The sequence below is a fragment of the Metopolophium dirhodum genome, chromosome 6, assembly GCF_019925205.1.
Source record: "Metopolophium dirhodum isolate CAU chromosome 6, ASM1992520v1, whole genome shotgun sequence".
NCBI lineage: Eukaryota > Metazoa > Arthropoda > Insecta > Hemiptera > Aphididae > Metopolophium > Metopolophium dirhodum.
The window spans coordinates 34,676,791-34,698,357 of record NC_083565.1 but is presented as its reverse complement, the minus strand read 5'-3'; the positions used below and the strand labels follow the sequence as shown (position 1 = coordinate 34,698,357).

General features: G+C 34.0%; 1 protein-coding gene and 2 long non-coding RNA genes across 3 annotated transcripts; 1 reads left to right on the top strand and 2 right to left on the bottom strand.

The window, feature by feature from the left end:
* Nucleotides 1-1,685: 1,685 nt before the first annotated feature.
* Nucleotides 1,686-19,833, bottom strand: LOC132947884 (uncharacterized). The gene is made up of 2 exons (XR_009664962.1): nt 19,499-19,833; nt 1,686-2,291 (listed from the first exon to the last, which is right to left on the bottom strand). It is a non-coding gene; the product is annotated as an uncharacterized LOC132947884 (long non-coding RNA).
* LOC132946441 (uncharacterized) lies at nt 4,063-4,447 on the top strand. Its single transcript, XR_009664709.1, has 3 exons — nt 4,063-4,131; nt 4,194-4,256; nt 4,313-4,447. It is a non-coding gene; the product is annotated as an uncharacterized LOC132946441 (long non-coding RNA).
* On the bottom strand, nt 10,562-15,468 carry LOC132947471 (uncharacterized). Its single transcript, XM_061017778.1, has 8 exons — nt 15,324-15,468; nt 13,016-15,259; nt 12,840-12,950; nt 12,471-12,781; nt 12,108-12,417; nt 11,928-12,032; nt 11,397-11,871; nt 10,562-11,334 (listed from the first exon to the last, which is right to left on the bottom strand). The coding sequence occupies exons 1-8, from the start codon at nt 15,409-15,411 to the stop codon at nt 11,265-11,267; spliced, it is 3,714 nt and encodes a 1,237-aa protein (XP_060873761.1). The 5' UTR covers nt 15,412-15,468; the 3' UTR covers nt 10,562-11,264.
* Nucleotides 19,834-21,567: the final 1,734 nt, after the last annotated feature.

Here is a 21,567-nt window from a genome sequence, read left to right as displayed (position 1 = left end):
TACATATAGTTTATAGTATAAAATCAGAAAAATTCCTAGTTTAAGTTAATTAAATAATATATAATATATATACACATGTGTCTATTGATTAAAAATACATAGTCATACATTTTTACATATAATATTTCACTACAATGATAGACTAATTATATATTTTCTAAAAACAATGATATTTCTAAAACTTAAGATATCAATACTTATAAATATCAATGCCCATAAGGCCATAACTAAAGGATTTAATTTTCCAAATGGGGTATTACATTTATATTGTATAAGATTAGTGTTTTTACTATGTTTCGTACTATAGTTATGGGGACATGGAATAAGCAAATGTTAAACCTTGAATAATAAAAAGAATCATTATTATTTCTATCTGACACAGAAAATAAATGTGTGCTTAAAAATTAAAATAATACTAAATTAATTTATAAGTATAACAAATTCAAAAATTTACTGAACGTTTTGATTTAGGAAGCTAAAAGTATTTACTATCATAATAAAATATGTAACAATAAAAGAAGTGTTAAAAATCTTTGGGAAACAATTATATGTATAATATTATATAGTTAACTGTATATTATTTATTTATTCATTTATTTATTTAGAATTCAACGGGACTAGCCCTTTTACAAAATTTAAAGGGGTATATAGACCAATAATGTATAGAAAAAAAAAATTTTTACAGAAAATAATATTATATAACAAACAGCACATCAAAAAATTCTAAAATCATCGACAGAGGTGGCCAGAATAAAACTGTTTAGAATCTATAACGAAGACGATAGCATCCTTTCTTAATATTAAAATAAGAGGATATTGGTATAAGAAAAAAATATTGTAAATAAAAAAAATAAGAAGAGTATAGTTATATTATATTATCTCTATCCTCCGACATCCCTGTACACTTCAAACACTAACCTGGAAAACCCTTCGTCTTAGACGACAGCGTTGTCCAGCTGGCTGGTGAACTCCATCCAGTCGTCCTTGTACACGATAACTGGAAATTCTGTAGACGGGTATTCCGACAACGAATTGGTTATATGCAAGTTGTTGTCCCGTCCATCTTTCTAATTCCCTTGTACACGACGTTCGTTATGAACTTCCACCCTGGAATATGAAAACGAATTGAACCGGAGGTAAAAACAATTATTATAATAATTAATAATTATAAGCATGGCAAAAACTTACCTGGCCTGTCATAACAAATTCTCTGTTGTGCCTCAACAAGACATTCACAAGTTGCTAGTTGCCAAACCTTCCTAACACAAATTCGTGTTGCTAGTACCATCTTTGGAAAATGCAAACTTATGATAAGTACCATCAAGACAGAGAACTGTAACATAGGTTCAGACGATGACAATGGTTTTATTGCAGGGGATGACCGATTTCTACGGACGACAGTCAAGCCGTTATTTATTAATCTGTAAGATTTTAGTTTATTTACTATAATAGTGTGTGAGCATATCATTACATAATAAATTCCTCATACATTATATGAATAATTTTTTTAAATCAGTTCTCTCAAGTATTGTCATAATTTAAAGGCATTTTATTAATTATACCTATCTTAAAATTGATGAAATATGTGTTAAAATTAATGAAATTTTTTTGTTACAACAATGCAGGTGCTTTCATTTATTATGAAAATAATATTTAAATCCAAAATAAATAAATACAGCATAATATAATAAATTATAGACCTTAAATGTTTATTAAATAATAAATAACATAGTACTGAACAATACAAATAATACAAACAAAGTTACAGAATAAAAAACAACTTTTTTACAACAGTTATTAAGTAGGTATTTAACATGACGTACTAAACATTATATTATATAGCTACACACTGTTATAATTATTTTATTACAAAATACATATATTATATGTTTTATATAAAACTAGTTCTCCAAGCGTCGCTGGGGGAGACGCCCAAACCCCCCGAGTTGGCGAAGAATTTCAACCGATGTCGGAAGCTGAAGTGGTCTTTTGGTCTGGTCGTCGGTCTCGAGCCGGTTGGTGTGTGATAAGGAGGTCTGATGATAAGGAACTATGATAAGGTTAGGACCACCCCGGTTCGACGTGGTAGCCCGGGTTATGCCGCCGAAAATTTGAAATTCCGTAAAAAAAATCATATAGCCGCCGCGATTTTTTTAGTGTCTAGCAGGTCAGTCACCTCAGTTATCCGCGTAGGCAATCTGACTTTGTCGGATAGCGGACAATGTGGGACGGCCGGGTCACGGCATCAGGTATGCAATCCAACTGCGTCGGATCATGGACAGCGTTCATTACTGTCAGTAGGATAAAAAAGAGATTTCTGGAACCTCAACCTGCTGGCTCAACCCTATACCTGATGGCTCAACCCGCGAAACCCGTTGCTCAACCCATATACATCTATACACCTCTGCTCAACCCATATCACATACGTACACGACATTCCCCCCGCTACCCCGCTCTTCATATACCCCCCACCATCAATCACGCACTTATACGATATTCCCCCCGCCACTCTTCCCTATCAATTAGCCGCGGAAAATAATTTAAAAATTTTTTTGCCGAACCGGGATTCGAACTCGAACTGGTCGCTTCCCATACGACAACCACACCACTGCGCAACTTACTCGCTTATGATTACAAGGTATATTCTATCTCATTTAACTGGTGTTTACGACAATCGTTCACATACGTACGAGATGTATAATTTCCCCCACCACCACAGCCACTATACCTTACAAAGGGCCGCCGCGAACGCGCGCGAGCCCGCCACCGCGTTATCATACCTATGTTTTCAGTTATCACATCTATAAATACCTACATACGCACTTACGTACAAACACACATACATACATATATTATAATATAGTTTACATATAATATTCCACTGATATTTCTAACAATAAACATTCTATAATTTCCCCCCACCACCACCACCACCAACACCACCAACGCTACACCTTACAAAGGGCCGCCGCGAGCCCGCCACCGCGTTATCATATCTATGTTATCAGTTATCACATTGACGTTAGCATAATCTTTAAATGTTTTCGCACGCATGGCATTCGAGAATTATTACAAAAATGTTTACCGTTTGTAAACGTAAACAACTTTAACGAACATGTAGCTTCCTGCATAGCATACAGAAATATAATACACACACACACACATAAAGGCACATTCCTTTGTAAACATCATCAGCGTTAACAGACCTGTAGCTGCATGCATTACCACGATAACTCTGTAGGGACTATTCGATGTCCCCCCACCAATTAATATTTAATATAATCGTCTAAGAACACAGTTACACTTCATAAAATCAGTCGCTCTTCATCATTCCAAGTGTCTACATCGCTCCGAGTGTCTACTCCGCCCGTGTGCTCGTCTCGTATTCAACGTTTAAATCATAATTATTTTTCAGTGTTTAAAATTAAAATGGCTGGTCCAATCGAAAATATGGCAGATATTTACAAGAAAACTTTTAAATATACTCCACCGTCACCACCACCCAAGCTCATCGATTGCAGTAATCTAACCATCGACTTCACAGCTCGTAAATTTTTAAACATTGGGATAGATCCTACCGATGAATTCAAAACCGTGATTCATATTATAACATCTTCGCGGTATGTAAATATTCCTATCGATTTTCTACAAAGTATATTCAGACTTATGGGGAACATTCTATCATTCATACTCGATCGTCCAGAAAAATACAAACGAAATTTATTTTTGGATAACGACGTAATTTCAATGTCTAGTATGACATATCACTCGGAGAACACACTTGTTTTAGAATCAAAAATTCAAGACGGATGTCGTGTTCTGTTAAATCGAACGGATCTTTTGACCTTACAAGATTTAGAATACACCATTTTTGAGATTATCAATAGAAAATCTATTATAATTAAACCGATTGTAATACATCAAATTGATCTAATCGCTTCATTCTTAAAATCAAACGTAGCGTTAGAAAATTCTAAGACTGATATGAGAACTCATGTGAGGAACATCGATAATAATTATCTTTCAATACATGTTATTGGCGAGAACGACTACATTTTCACAAATCAACTAAAATTATATGCAACTGATTCGATCGTTCAAAAATGGATGGAGAAAATAAAAAAATATGAGGTACTAGCAATTTTCCTTTAGCTTATATTATGTTATGTTAATAAAATATTTTTTATTTACAGGGATACAATGACGAGTGTTCCATAGCTTTTTCACCACAATCGTACTTCAGTTCATATCCGCAGGTAATAATCATTTTTAAATCCGACATAACATATTTTAATTAAAAAAAAAATTACAGGGAAATCCAGCACAAGAGAGCCACCTCGAAAACATTCAGGAAGGACGTTCGGAAAACGATGGGCCATTTGGACCACAATATAATTAATTTTTCTGTATTATTATTTTTCTTATTGTGTAAAATAAAAACAAGCGTGATATTTAAAAACAAGTTTTTTTATTTATTAATAATGATAAGGTTACAATATATATATATATTTAGCATAAGGTTACAATATTTTACATAAGAGGAAAAAAAAAAAATTATATACATTTTTACAATTTTCTAACTTCGCCACTAAACGGGCTATAATTTATAATCTGGTCATGTAATATTAAGCAATACGCTGTAGTTTTTTCCGGAATAACGGTATCAGTTTCAAATTCAATACGTAGGTCTACGGTTGACGACTTCACATTGTCGTTTTGACACGATAAATCAACAACGATGATTGGTGAATAGTTTTGAAAAATATGTTTTGACAATAAAGGTTCACTATACTCTTTCTCATAATATGATTTTTGAAAGTCTGCATAGGCCTTATACAGTATACTAGTTGTATTATTTTTAAAATCAGCACGAAAGTCTTCATATGGATACACTTCAGAATTTAAGTGAACCTTAAGATTTTTTAGTTGACAGTGATCAAAGCGTCCAGCGTCTATTTCAATATTTTTTTTTCGATCTGTTTGTAATCCGAATAACACAAACCTCGGTTTTTCTAACAAGTTGCTGGACTTTACCGTCCACGAATGTGAGGTATTTCTAGGGAGAATAGGATATTCGCAGAGATCCCAGGTTCTGAACGCACATGATAGTGTTTTACACGAATCTACCACTTTTATCAACCTTAATTTTTCTTTATCACTAACTCTGATAATAGGCATTTTCCACACCACCCTAGTAAGTTCAATTGTAATTTTTCTATTTTTTGAGACTGCTTCGGTTGCGCCCTCGCCAACAACGTGTATCGCATCCAGGTCGGTAGATGCGCGATTTAAAATCAGCTGTTGATTACAATTAAGTAATATTTTTTTATAGTCTTCACAAAATCCGAATAAATGTTTTAGAGGGATACACCCGGTAAATACATTGTTGCTCATAAAGTTTTTATTATCTTCACCATCCATCGCCGAGTCCCAAGCAGCGTTCTCCAACGTATTCAAATCGTTTGGAGTATACGAACAATATGCTTTCAAGCAAGATGCAACTCCAGGTGTTTTTAATTTTTGAATTTCTATTCCGTTTATTTCATAGCGCATTTCGGAGAATAAAAATGCCAATCCATTATTTGAAAAACGTACATCTCCCACTGCATCGGACGGTTTATTTACTCTCCCCTCTATATAAATATAGCTTTCGCATGGTAGAGTGTATGCATCTATATTTAAAACACTTATCCTAATTTCATCGTTATTTGATAAAGACATGTTTGAGTATGGAGTGAACGAATGATAATGCTTTTGTGTTATTTTACACTCATCGACATAATCGACCCCAACGTCTAAATACGAGTCGTCCATAATTATTTTTTATACTTGCAACGAACGTAGAAAATTTAAATTATTTTTCGTGAGCTTGATCTCGCCTTTTTTCGGTCTAGATGTTGACTTCTTCACGACAGTCGGTAAACTAACTGGTTTTTTGATTGTAGATCTTTTTATATTAAACTTTAATGCCATTTCCACTCGTTATTTGTAATCGAATCGTAATTGGTTCACCGCGCAGATTTATTAGACAATCGTTCTGATCTTTTAACACGATGTATACTCTAGATATTGAAGTCGTATTGAGAGCATAAAAAACTAGATGTCTAGGTACTTCGATGATTTTATAACCTGGCGGGACAGTTGGATAAAGTTCATGTATGATCTGGCTCGGTGCTCCATCACAGAATGAACCAGTAATCAAGTTGCACTCTACTTTTATACTATTGATTTTCATTATCTTAACTGTACTTTCAGATTCATGATTAATACCAGAAGTGTATAAATAATTTCTAAAACCCAATAACTTCGCTATACTATTCTCAACTGATAAGTCTACGTCATGACTACACGAGACTATACACTTTAATGTGGTATTGTCTGCTTTTAATTCAAACCAGTCGATATAATCGGGCATATTTTTTTTTATAACAGTCTCTAAATTTTCAAACTCATACGAGCCTGTGGGTATAATAACTTCCTCTCTTTGTCCAATCATATTACGGAAACCGATAGTATTGCAACCGGGTTCAATGTTCGGTATCGAATTATTTGTCTGTAGACTCAAAAGACATATTTGTGCTGTGCTTTCTACTTCTAGCGGTGGAAAAATGTCGCATGACAATTCACTCGAGTTCCCGTTTAACGTTATCGTATACATGATAAAAATTTTAAACACAAGTGTCCACAGTTTGTAGTATTATATTTCTGCTCTCTGCTGTAATTGAAATTTATGTCACATCCGTGAAAATATCGTTGTACTTCTAATGGAGGTGGTAAATTTCCAAAACTGTCATAATATTCAACTTGATTTCCGATTTTTCTATACGCTACCCAGTGAGTACCTGTACCGTTTTCCGTATCCAAGTTAACAATCGCTGATTCTACTCGTTTACGACGTACGGGTAACCTATCTCGAGTAAACACGCCGATGAAATGAGGTATTTTATTCAAACGTGCAAATTTTATAAGTTCGAAATCGTACAGCGCTCTTCTGGGTAACGTAGTTATTAGTTTTTTTTATTTTTTTTAGTTTTTCTAGTTTTTTTCGTTTTCAAATCCCCTCCACTTTTATATGGTGCAAGATATAGACTTGATCCGATTTTATACGAGTTACCTTTATACGGCGCGATGTATAATCCGCCGCCCAAATGAGATTGCGTATTTCTTTTAAATTCATTCGCAACCTTGACAACGTTGGCAACACCGCCACTCAGTGCTCCTAGTGCTGATAAACCGGCGAAAATCGGGATTAACGGCAACACTCCACCCTTTTTTGGTATTGATATAACCCTTGGAACTTTAGTCTTTTTATTTTTGAATGTTTTTCGTGCGACGGTTATACACTTTTTACTTAATTTCATCAGGTTTTTTTCACCGATATTTTTCTTTATTACGTTTTTAGCTGCTCTGATGGCTGCTTTAAACCCACATCCAGCCCCGATTTTACGTTTCACTTTCATGGCGGTAGTCACGCCCCAAGCTACAGCCTTTTCTTTTAAACTCGAATCTTTAGACTTGAACCTATCCCAGGCTCGTTGCTCTAATATATAATCGGCCTCGTTGCGATCTGTGATAGAGTTACTAAGATCGTATGCAATATCGTGTTCTCTACACGCAGTGTCTAAAGGATTTACCCCTTTATCTCCGCGAGCTAATCGTTTTTTCAAATTTGTGCCAGGTCCACAATATTGATAACCTATAAAGAAATATTATTTTTATTATTACTATTACCACGTTAATATACGTGTATTTACTCTCACCAGGTACGTGAAGCTCTAATGGTAATTTATTTATAAGCGTGTTTATAAGACCAGCACCTTTATTCTTGGTCTTTCTTCGAGCGAGTGACATCGTGTACTGATTACGCTCTTAGTGTTACAGGGATATTTATTTAAAAAATGAAATTCATTAAACAAGATATACAACTCACAGTTGAAAACGTGGACCCACCTACTTCGTATAAAAAACAAAGACATGGTGTGCTTCTACCTAATACGATTAGAGCACTTATCATGGGCCCTTCAGGCTGTGGGAAAACTAATTTAATATTCACATTATTAACACATATAAATGGTATACGATTTCACAACGTATACATATATTCAAAAACATTGGATCAACCAAAGTATAAATTATTGAGTGATATTTTATCAGGTATTAATGGAATACAATTATTCACGTTCTACGAAAACGAGCAAGTTGTCGAACCTGAAAAAGCTTTACCAAACTCTGTGTTTATTTTCGATGATATTATTACTGAAAACCAGAAGATTGCAAGGACTTACTTTTCCAGAGGCCGCCATAATTTAGTAGATGTTTTCTATTTGGCTCAGAGTTATTCAAAAGTACCTAAACAACTTTTACGTGATAACGCAAATTTTATTGTTTTATTTAAACAAGACGAGACAAACCTAAAGCATGTTTACAACGAACATTGCTCTGGTGATGTGTCATATCCCGAGTTTAAAAACTTTTGTACTTCATGTTCGTGTAAAGGAGGATTTGAATTTATTGTCATAAACAAAGACAGTGAACGTGACAATGGTCGCTATCGTCACGGATTTGATACATTCGTTGTTATATAAACTATTGTTTTTTTATAAGACACTTCATTCACAAATATGTCGTCTAAAGGTGAGGTACTCGGAGAATTGATTAAAGCTAAAGAAAATATTAAACGTAAGTATATTGCATTAAAACATGGAAAAGCTGATATTCAATCTTTTGTATCACAAACACTTCAGCCAATAATCGAACCTCTGAACAAATTACAGACTTCCAAAGTCGATAATGATATGGTTTCCAACGCATCCGACAACCGGTTTACAAATTTTCGTAAATTAGAAGACCAAGAAAAAGATAAAGTATATGGCCCAAAAAAATATTCTAATGGCATTATCAAATTAGGTACAGAAGTAATACAATTTAAAAACGGTGCAATAGTTGTGAGAGAAAACTCTTATCCACTGACACAGGGGCTTAGCGAGTTATTGTGCTCCAGATATCCAATGCAATACTCCGCTAATGACTTAAATACGTATAAAGAAATACTGATTCATACTTCGGCACATTTAACACAGGACGGGACAAAAATTAGGAAGGGTGGTACAAAGTATGAGCAAATTATTAGCAAGCTATTCACCTCGGGTTCGGGTGTGAAATTACAAGCGCATAATTTAGTATATTGGAATGATCCAAACGAGTTGGTTGATAGGTTACGACTTCTTTTAGCCTCACAAGCTGCCGGTAATACAGGGCTTTCCAATGAAATACTTTCAATTTACGAAGAATTGTATGAAACGGGTTTAATAAAACGAATTCCAAATGTCTAAACGCGATATAGCAAACGAACTACACAAACCAGCAAGAAAAAATTATACAAGGCGAAGAGTTAATGTGTATGGTAAAAACGATCTATGGCAGGCAGACTTGGTGGAAATGATACCTTATTCTAAAAAGAATAAAGGTTATAAATATTTTCTAACTATCATAGATTGTTACACGAAATACTCTTTCGCTATACCTTTAAAGTCGAAAACGGCTAAAGAAGTTTCAAATGCAATGTCAAAAATACTACTCAAGCGCTCGCCAAAACTATTACAGGTCGATAACGGTAAAGAATTTTACAATGCGACATTCGATGCGTTGATGAAGAAACACAATATACATAAATATTCTACGTATAGTACAACGAAGGCCTGTATCGTTGAACGCCTTAACAGATCAATTAAAGAAAAAATGTATAGGGAGTTCACTGCACGAGGAACACATGAATGGGTTTCTATTTTACAATCTATGATTAATGAATATAATAATTCAAAACACAGAACAATATCTATGACACCCAGACAGGCTGATAACAATCCTTCTTCGGTAAAATTAAAGCAACGTCCGATTCTTAATGGAAAAATTAAATTTAACATTGGTGATAACGTCCGTATCAGTATATATAAAGGGGTATTTACAAAAGGTTATCTACCGAGCTGGTCCACAGAAATATTTAAAATAACCAAAATAAACAAGACATCCCCCACTACTTATCAACTACAAGATTATACAGGAAACCCGATTTTAGGTTGTTTCTACTCTGAAGAAATTCAAAAGACCAATCTCCCAAACGATTATTTAGTCGAGAAAATTATCCGTAGGAAGGGAAAACAGATGTTCGTAAAATGGCTAGGGTTTGATAATACGCACAATAGTTGGATAAATACGAGTGACATTAGAAAATAGCATCAGTCGAGCTCTAGGTATGAACGTGTTCGGATGTTCACAGGCTGGTGAAACGAGAAAATTTGTAACAAATCTCGAACAAACCATCAAATCATATTGTATAAGACTAGATAAATTTGGAAATTTACTCGAGGAAAATCATAAGTCTATTCAAACACAAGAAGAACAAGTTGAAACACTTCAATTAACGTGTGATGATATACAAGAGCACCTTATAAAAATCAAAGCATTGTTACAAAATATCAAAGAAAATACAGACAAGTTGAAACAAATTCCTGAAGTACTGTCGTCCAAATAATAATTATGTCTACTGCCATTATTGATTTCCATTGCATTCTCGGGAGGGATAATAAATACATGATAAAAGAAATGTCTATAGTAGATGTAGAAACATGGGCCACTCAACATTGGATTTTTAAAAATTCAAAATCAATACAGGATAACAAGAGTCGGAAAACTAACAAGTGGTTGGAGCGTAATTATCACAAACTATCTTTGGAATATGGGGATGTTGAGTATGAAGAACTAGGTAGAGTACTGAATTCACTAAAGTTCAGTTTCATATACGTTAAAGGCGATCAGAAAAAACAACTTCTTTTAGAGTATATTCCTCACATCGGGATCATCAATATTGACGACATGGGGTGCCCTCCACTAGACCAAATATGTGATGAAGAAACTTTACCATGCTGTATTTTTCATATGGATTTCAATCCTAAACAATGTTCATTTTATAAAGTATTTAGCCTAAGAAAATGGTTTGTAAATAATTTGTAAAAATAAATATCATATTTATTTATTTTTTTTATATCAATGAGTTATTTCTTTATACTATACTATCCTATCCTATCCTATACTATCCTATCCTATCCTAACTAGAATCAATTCAATAATAATAATAATAATAAATATAATATCCACATAATATCTACAGAGATATTTTACAAAATAAAAAAAAAAATAATAATAATATCTACAGTGATATTTTACAATATAAAAACAAATCATCTATAATAAATAAAAAAAAAAAACTATCTGTCTATCTCGGCTTCCGGAAGTTGTATTAATTCGGCTTCTGCTTGCTCTAGTGTTCTGGTGTCCCTATACAATTCAGAAATATTTAAAGTACAATAAATTAAAATATACAATTATTTCTAACTCACTCTATAGAGTAGTGACCGTGAGCCAAGGTATGTATTTGATCCTCAAGTATAACCCTCTTGTCATCGAAACTATTATAAGTTAATTTGGTTGATTTAATAGTCTTCAATCGATGATTGAACGACCGGATAGAGACATTCTCCGTCATCACATCCAAAGTTGTATCACCAAACAGACAGCGATAATGATCGTTGAAATTCATATGGTTTCTGACTACATGCCCGCGGATTCCTTTCGCCCTGATCTTCTCCTTGCCATTGATCTTATATGAATAAGACTTTGCTCTGAGCCCACAAAAATGCGTCATAACCTCTGAATTTGTTTCATCGGAAAACAAACCAGGGATTTTCTTTCGCTCAGCAATGTAACATGGATGATCTTGTGGTAAGTCTGATGTATCCATTCGATCGAGTAAATTGGAATTATTCTCCAGGTCTTTGTAAAAATCATCGGTTTGAATATAGTATACCAGTGAATCTAAAATTACAATATAAATTAATATATGAAAATTAGTATAGTTTGAAAACATTTACCTGTATCAGTATACATGAGCTCAATTTTATCCCTATAATGAGCCTGCATAACGTTATAATGATAATCATACATGACGGTCTTGGAAATTTCCAGCACTGCAAAACCTGGTGAAAATTAAAAAAAATATTAAAATATGTTTGATAATAGTAAATTAGTTGTATATATATATATATATTTACCTATATATATTGGCTTGTTAAACATGATAATTTTGTTTTCTAATGAGACAGCGTTGAGGGTTTCGTCATACGTAGTACAGTGTTTGAATGTAGTAAGATTTATAAGTTTTTGCAAACGTTTTTCACTACAAACAAGCTCCATTTTAAAACGTTTCCTTAAAGATTCCATGGTTTTTCCAAAAACGGCATTGTTTAAGAGTTTGAAGAAATCCTTTTCAAAGTCGTTCCTCGCTTTTTTCCGCATCTCAGTGTTTAATTCTATGTATTTTTTAAGCCAGTCCGACTGATTAAACTGCACAACTCTGTGAACCTACAATAAAACAAAATATGCAATAAATAAAATAAATAAAATAAATATGCTACTTTTTCCACAACGAGTCCGTTGGCTATAGCCTGCTGCAGGTTCCGATAATGAATCACATAGTTTTTCTTTGATTCTAAAGTCGCCATAAGTTTTTTAACTTTTGAACCAGGTGGAATACTATTTTTCGGTAGGAATGGCAGATCATTATGCTTGTCGTGAAGTTCTTTTGGATATGATATATCGACCTCATACATCCGCCCGATTGGTGATCTATCGTTTAAATCATTTAGACCCTCTAGTTTCGGCTCAACCCACTTAAATCCTCCGTATGGCATGAATTGTGACATTGCGTAACCGTACAAGTTGTTACCTGCAATTTAAGTAATATAATAAATTTAATATTAAATTAAATATAACATTATACTCACAATCCTGATAAACAAGCCATGATTTTGGTTGTGTTGGATCATAATCTGGTGTCTTTTCATTATTCGCCTTTGCATATCTCATGCTCGCCTGGGTCAAGCCGCCACGAATTCCTATAATAAAAACAGATATTTTATCACATTATTTTTTATTTTTTTAATAAATAACCTGACCTCACCTTTCTCGAACATTAACAAAATATCATAATCCGAAATCAGTTCAAGTTGTTGACCCGTGTATTTCAGCATACAGTCAAAACTAAATCCCGGTGCTGTGTAGTAAAATGATGGGTCCAGATGGTAAGTTCTTATACAGAGATCTCGGAAATTTTCAAACACATCAGTCAGCAGCAGCACGTCGATTTTTAAATAAAGATCAGAGTATTCCCCGAGTGTTTGACAGTTGAAATGATTCCAAACTGTATTTGCATGCTCAAAATCCTCATGTTTTATATGTGATTCGTCCAATGTACTGTAAAAATATTTTTTCGCCGGTAAACTGGTTTCTTCAAGCTTATCCCATTCATCTGTGTAGTCATACGGGTATACCCCCTTACGAGTAACTAGTGGTAAATCTTGTGTAGAAAAATGTTTTGCACTGTCTCTAAACTTTTCAAATCCTGGTGTAATTAAATTTTTTGAAAGTGTTGATAAACTGGAGGCCATAAATCTTAGTGTGTCGATAAATCTTAATGTGAAGAAGTTGCTAATGTATTTTGAAAACGTAATAAATTTTTCTTCGCTGTTTGGTATTACCGAGATAGAGTTTGTATCATACCCGAGACGAGTGACAATAAAATGTGCATCATAATTTGATAAATTATGAAAAAATACTGGTACGAAGTTAGGTGTTTGAAGTTTAAGATTACACGTATTGCATAATGACTGTCTAAATTTCCCTGATAAATGACAATGATCAGCCACTTTATGATTTTCATGAGAAAATTTGGTTTTGCATAAATTACAAGTATTACATGTTTCATGTGTTCTCCGCTGTTCAATAGTGAAAATTATAGGGGTGTTTGTTTTGAGTAGTTTTTCAATTTTTTGACCTATATTCACAATACTATCTATAAAATGTCTCGCCACGTCTTTATTATTTTCATTTCCACGGTAAATTACAGGCGATGTCGGAATTCCGAATTTTTCAAGCAGTTCCACTGGTATTTCTTCATTTGCTTTAACCATAAACCCATAGCTCATGGGCTCGTGTTCTTGAAAAGCTGTTGTTTTTTCTCCAATTTTCTCATCACTTTTCTTTAGAATTGCTTCGAAATCCGCGTAAATTACTATAGGATGACGTTGCGTTTTATCCCATGCAGTAAACTCGAGTATTGATCCGGGTTCAGGTAACTGAGGTAGTATGGGCTTGTGTTCCCCACATATTAATTTATGTTGTTCAAGTCCTGCAACTCCGTTTAATTTATATTTGTATTGTTGTTTATCGAATGATGTAAAGCACCGTTTGCAGAAAATTAACTGCCCATTATGTTTGGTTTTTTGAGCGCTAATGAGTCTTGAAAAATTAGAGATGTAACTATAGTGAGTGTTATCGTCCTGGTCTGAAATTAGTAAAAGATCAAAGTGATCGGGTTTTTCTTCATGTACTACTTTTAGTGGAAATACTTTATATTCCGGAAATTTCGGTGGTTGAAATTGTTTATCAATACCGTAAACATTGACAGAGACGTTTGGATTATTTTTTTCAAAAATTTTAACCTGATGTAGTGGTGTTGGAAATGATAGATTTGTAAAATTATATTTTTCTTGGTGTTTAAAATAATTATCACCAACACGATGTTTATTATTTCCTGTGACATGTTTTGCTAGGATCGCCCATTTGAAGCATTGTGAGTCTAAGTTCTGCGGATTAATCACAGCTTTTTTATTTTCTATTGCGCCTGGTAGTTGTATGTATGATGAGCCGCCTATAGGTTTATATTTATACACACCTAACATTAAACCGTCTATACATTGTAATGTGAAACCACTACCCTTGCTTGTATACTCGTCTTGCTCTTTCATTAATTTAGCGAATGCCTCTTCGACAATTTCCTGTACTCCGGTATCACAGAAAATCGCCTTAGCCGATGTTTTAAAAGCACGGTTTTCCGATGAATATTCCACATTCGGTATATTATATGTCGCCTCAAGCTTTAAATTAAACTTGATCGGATTTTTACTCACAATTGATTTTAGTAAATTGATTAGTTCGGATTTAATCGAATCAAGAAAGTAGATATAGTTTTGAATATTGTTGGTATTTTTCACGTAATACCAGGTAATTGTATGATTTGATGATGTAGAGATTTGTGTAAATCCTGAAGACTTTACGAGATTTAAACGTAATTTTTTTAGCCTAACAGCCGACGTTGTATTTGCACTGGAGACACGTTTGCCATTAACGAGCGTAGTGTATGAATCTTTTATTTTAAAAAAAAAAAACTAATTAGCTTATAGCACGTTTATAAAAAAAAAAATGCTAACCTTGAAAATCATAAAGTCCGAGATTCTCAACGGTGTCTAGAACTTCCAAGCATTCAGCGTCATTCACGTTACTCCAAAATTCGTCCATCGTGTTATCTCGTTCTGGTGATAAGCGATCATTTTGTCCGAAAAGATCGATATCGTCTAGAACCTCCCAGCATTCATTCGCGTTACTCGTAAATTCGTCCCTCGCGTTATCTCGAATGGGCGATAAGCGGACGTTTTGTTTATCTCGTACAGTTGATACGCAATCTTTACGAACGGATGATGGACCAGGCTGTAAGTCTGGTACAAAAACGTGTGGCGCGATTTGTAGTATACCTGATAAAACATTTTAAATATAATAATAAATATTTAAAGTGGATACAAAAATACATACCATGAGCATTTTTCAAATGTTTATTGAGACTGGTCTTATAACTGAACGTAATACCACACCTAATACACGGGATACGCTCGGCGTTGTGATTTTTTTCGTGTCTAGTTAGATTACGTTTCATCGTGAATTCCGAAGGAAATTGTCGACATTTAAACATTTCGAGATGTGTTTTTCGGTGAGCGATCAAATTTGGCTTGTATACGAATTTCAAAAAACATTGCTCGCATTTAAACATTTTAAAATAAATGAACAAGAAAAATTAAAACGTTATATTATGATAATATTACATGCGTAGTATTGACACAGAGCGATCGAGAGAGATATAGGTTAATATGGTACGACAAAATATCATCAACTACGGGGAGTAATGAATAGCGACTATTCATTCATTCATTCAAAAAATCCCTACCTAAGACCTGCCGCCTCCGCCGCCGCCGCCGCCGCCGCTGCCACCACCGATACTAGTTATACAATGCAATACAGGGTCGTCGGTTTATTGTATATATCGGGTGTGTTAATATCCTTATGGTAGAGTGTTCAAGCCGCCTGTTTTAAAAATACTATAAAATCGAGTTTAAACGTATAATGAAAGATTGTATAGTTACCTTTTCTAGATGCGGTATACAAATTGCATGCAAGGAAATATATTTAGGAACTAGACATAAAAAAAAAAACCATAATTAGGTTCAATTCGGATAGCCATTATTCCAGTTTTCGAAGCGACTTGACCCGAATGTAAACTCCCTTAAATTTAATAAACTGTTAAAACTTAAATTACCTAATTCTACATCTAAATTATATGCTAAATTATTATTATTATCACTATTAATATGTGCATGACTATTTACATTATTTACAGCTAAATCTAAATATTCTAAATTATTAATAATACTATCTAAGTTAGGTCTACATTTTAATTCTAAAATTTTGTACAGTAAAAGCCCCCAATAATTTGTTCCCACAGTCGTCTCTCTTAATTCTAAATGTTTTATATTGTAATCCCTACATCGTCTAATTTTTAATAATACACCCGCCCAATATTGTCTTATTATACCTTGTGGCCATATCACACTTCCGTATAACAGATTATTGTTCCAGATCCGGTGACCACGGTCGCATTGTAATTCATATGTTTGTTGAAATATTTTACGGAAAAAATATTCAAAGTCACAAATAGAATATCTAACTAATTCATACTTAATAAAATTTAAATTCGAGCTCAAATCTAAATTAAATTTACCCCAAACAAAGTCACGCCACTCGGGTCTCCGCGACATGTGGTACATGGTATGGAATTTTTTTTTTTTTTTCCTTGCATGCAAAACAATTTTCATTAAAATGTCGGTGATTGTTTAATGGCACCTCACAGTGAGGTGTCATTAAACTTTCTAGAGAGGTACGGAAATACCTCTCAATTACTTCTAAGACTATAAAAAAATTAAAAATAAAATTCTTAAAAATATAAATAATATAAATATTAAAAAATAATGATACTTACTCGAATCAGCGTCCATAGTGTTAAGTTTCGTGTAGGTTCTCGTATTGAACAGTCGACGAGAAGCTCTGGATACGACTAATTCGAGTTCGAAAGATATGTTTTTGATGAGAAACAGTATTATCATACAAATGTAATAATAATAATACAATAAGAGATTCCTTATGTTAACACCTTCATTTATCAAACATAGATACAAACCTAGTAATAGTTCATGAACTGTTGAGATCACACATTTTTTTAAAATTATTACTATATATATTAATGCGGAGGAAGATCTTAAACCTCTAGACAACAAACTAGTGGTGTGTAGTATCAGTTGTATGGTATAGCACATTTTCCTATCAGGTGTGTAGGATGTGTTTGGATACATGTTTTTCAAATAAATCTCTAATTCATGTGCACCACTATTTTTGGCTATGTATATTGCACGTCCTAGGAAAATAGAAATATTGTATGCCTGTAGCAAAACTTTAGGTCGCATTACACACGTTATTCATCTCGAGTACTTCCCATATGATATGTTCCATTTGAAATAAATACGAGACATTTTCGGTACTTAGCTTAATACAAACGTATTCAAGTTGATATATAATATATACCTGAATATTATAAATATGTAAATACGTAAGGGGAGAAAAAAAAGTGTGGTAAATAGTTATAAATAAGCGTTTATTAGTATCTGTATAAACATCGTTTACTTATCTACAATTCACTTATCATGTTAAATATTCGAGACGTTAATAATTCTATTTCTGCTGCATCTAAGTCTACACGCATAAAACCTTGCATTTTTTTTAACTCACTCGTTCCTACCCATATCTGTAGGCGGCGCCCACAAGTTTCGCATTTTTTAAATTCTCTTATTATACCTAGCATGGTTGACGGTTGACCTGTATACTGGTGGAAAAGTTTTTTTTCAGAACTTAACATAATTTTATTTGGGTTCATAAAATTGAAGATTGTCTGGCAACGGTTATTAATCCTACTACAGAAATATTTCGTGGTATGTTCCAACCAGTCGTCAGTCTCTGTGACGTATTTTGTTTCTAAATATAATGTTAAAATCAATTCCGTTTCATTTTTATTTAGATTTGTGACATATAATATATAAGTTAACTCTTTAAATGTATAACAAAAATAATTTGCTCTAATTATCGGTAATACTCGTGTTGTGCGGGCTATTCCTAAAGCTATTGACAGGTGGTTAAATCTCAACTTTCTAATAATTTTACGAGTCGTAGCAATGAAATTATTATGACAATTGGTTCTCTCGCACCATAATAAATTTTCGTGTACATTGTTAGTTGAAATAAAATTATTAACCTGTCTCACCAATTTAATGTCAAAAATAAATGGATCCTCATGATTATTAAGGTTAAAATATTCAATGTGAGTTTTCGCTAATTTTAAATAAAAACACATAATATCCTGTAATTGATATGCATCCATTGTCAGTGCTAATGATACTATGGGTGATCTATATTCTTCTTCTTCATCTTCGGAGGAGGATGGATATACGATTTCGTTTGATATCATAGTCCTATAAAAAATAGGTATCAGAATAATTTATATAAAAAAAAAAACTAGTGGTACTCACCGGAAAAATTCAGTTGGGCGAGTCATATTTCAAAATAATGATATCAGTGTGTTGAATGTTTATTGTTAGAAATATCAGTAGAATATTATATGTTCAAGTCACTGTGATAACTGATAACGCGGTGGCGGGCTCGCGCGCGTTCGCGGCGGCCCTTTGTAAGGTATAGTGGCTGTGGTGGTGGGGGAAATTATACATCTCGTACGTATGTGAACGATTGTCGTAAACACCAGTTAAATGAGATAGAATATACCTTGTAATCATAAGCGAGTAAGTTGCGCAGTGGTGTGGTTGTCGTATGGGAAGCGACCTGTTCGAGTTCGAATCCCGGTTCGGCAAAAAAATTTTTAAATTATTTTCCGCGGTTAATTGATAGGGAAGAGTGGCGGGGGGAATATCGTATAAGTGCGTGATTGGTGGTGGGGGTATATGAAGAGCGGGGTAGCGGGGGGAATGTCGTGTACGTATGTGATATGGGTTGAGCAGAGGTGTATAGATGTATATGGGTTGAGCAACGGGTTTCGCGGGTTGAGCCATCAGGTATAGGGTTGAGCCAGCAGGTTGAGGTTCCAGAAATCTCTTTTTTATCCTACTACTGTCACCAAAAAAGCAAATATAAGTAATAAATTACGTGAAAAAATTTCGGGCGTCCATGCAAATCATATAGCCAACGAATTTGTTTGGGTGTCTAGCAGGTCAGTCACCTCGAATGACGTTCACCGTAGTATATAACTACACACAATGCTGTTGCGTGCACCCAACTTACAGGAGAAGGGGACAGGATAGGTTGATGGTAGAAGCGTCAAATGATCAACAAATTGTAGTTCGATGAGTTATTTTATTAAAATTGTAAAAAAGACAAGTTAATTTATACGGGTTAGTTATTCGAATTAACGACAATCACTGGTGTCTTAGGTAATAAGCGATTGCTCGAATATTCTCTAAGTCCGAAATACGTCGTTAATGAAAATAAACTAAGTCCAAACGAGAAAATGGTGATTTACCAGAAGCGAAGAGGTACATGAGTGCGTACGAACGGTGGCAAGATCACGTCTGAATAATGGGCCGCTCCCAGGGCTCCTATAATATAGTCCTATCCCCTCTCTTTACTAGATCCCTGGCGGACTGTGTCGGTGGTTCTCATAGTCCGTGGCGCCTTCCATAATTAGATGGTTGACTATTTCGTAGTGCGAACGCTGACCTATGACTCAGGGTTGCAGATGTGCCTTTGGTTGATGCGGGGTATCGTTGTAATAAGTGCGTATACCCACGGCCGTGTTGTCACAGTGCCAAGATCTAATTAATAGAATCTATTGCGCGTCGCAGGGCTCCTACAGATATTCTTACCGGCTCGGGTTCTAGCATCTGGCCGTTGGTGGACGCTGAATCTGTTGCTAACTATTATAATGTTGCTCTCCCAGGGTATTGTGCATTACGCTGACATCATCCCAACCATCTATGTGTTATCCTAGTACATTAGATATTCGTATATTCTAACTATGTGTAGGAGCGGGTTGAGGGGTCCCCTACGTAACCTAACCTAACCTAACCTAACCTAGCAATGCAAATGATATAGGTACTACACAAATCAAAAAAAACATATTGTATATACCTACCTATGATATATGAACTGATAAATACATACATATCAATAAAATATTACAGTTGTCAGGTGAGTTAACTGGTTGAGGTAATCAAATAGCCACTTTCTTATTCTGGTAATTAATAATTTAATGTAGCATACAAATACTGCTACAGTTACTATATAATATATATTAATAAATAAATAGATATAGTATACATGTAGGTTAGTTATTAATTTGATTTTATGCTCATGATTAAACATACCTATAGTATAGTCGACTCGAGCTAGGATATTTTATTATATAATTAATATTTATACGTTTATTTATTTTAATATGTACATCATGTACCTACCTACAGACCGATACAGTGGCTATATCGTGTATATTTATGCCAAATCAAATATATAAATACCAATATAAGGAAGCCACGGCGTGACCGAGTAGGAAAAAGGACAAAAGGTAGTCAAATGTAATATAATAATAACGCAGTTTATTGAATCAAAAAAAAACATGTAAATATATCAATAAAAAAAAATCGGACGTTTCGACACATGTATTTATGACTGTATATAGTAATACCTACGCGACGTAAAGTGGTAAAACTCCACTTTTTTAGAAAATTATCGATAAACACGCGCGACGGCAGCCTCGGTTTGCACGTTATCTCCACCGTGGCGGGCCCGCCGGGAACAAAGTACGACCGCGCGTGGCCTGTACATTTAGCGGGGAACACGAATAAGGTCCGAGCGAGGACGCAGGTAGTCTTCAAAGGGTGTAAAGATTGATATCTTAATACATAAACTAAATTATTTATATTAATAGATTAATAAATAAGCTAATCAATAAAATATACAAGTTTTTATCTTTAAATATAAATACAAAGTTCTTCGTAAACATACCTTTTTTTCTGGTATATAATAATACAAAGCAGAAGCCTGGAAGACCGTATACCGAATTTTTCAAAAATTACCAAAGGAGCGCCACACGGGTCTCTGATTTATAGTTGGTTTTATATTTTATATTAATATAGCAGTACCTTTTATTCTACCTATTATTCTGTTGAAATAAATAAAAATAAAAATACACTATTAATACGAAAAAAAAGAAACAATATTTTAACCACATAATTTTTATTTTTTTTGAGCCGAAAGAAGTTTTACACAAAATTGTCAGAATTAATGATGACA

Excerpts from the sequence above, each read along its gene's own strand:
- LOC132947471 (XM_061017778.1), bottom strand. The coding sequence starts at position 15,411 with ATGGACGAATTTTGGAGTAACGTGAATGACGCTGAATGCTTGGAAGTT. Across the intron at positions 12,782-12,839 it reads ATGGCTTGTTTATCAGGATT|GTAACAACTTGTACGGTTAC; the intron begins GTGAGTATAATG and ends CTTAAATTGCAG. Across the intron at positions 11,872-11,927 it reads GCTCATGTATACTGATACAG|ATTCACTGGTATACTATATT; the intron begins GTAAATGTTTTC and ends TTGTAATTTTAG.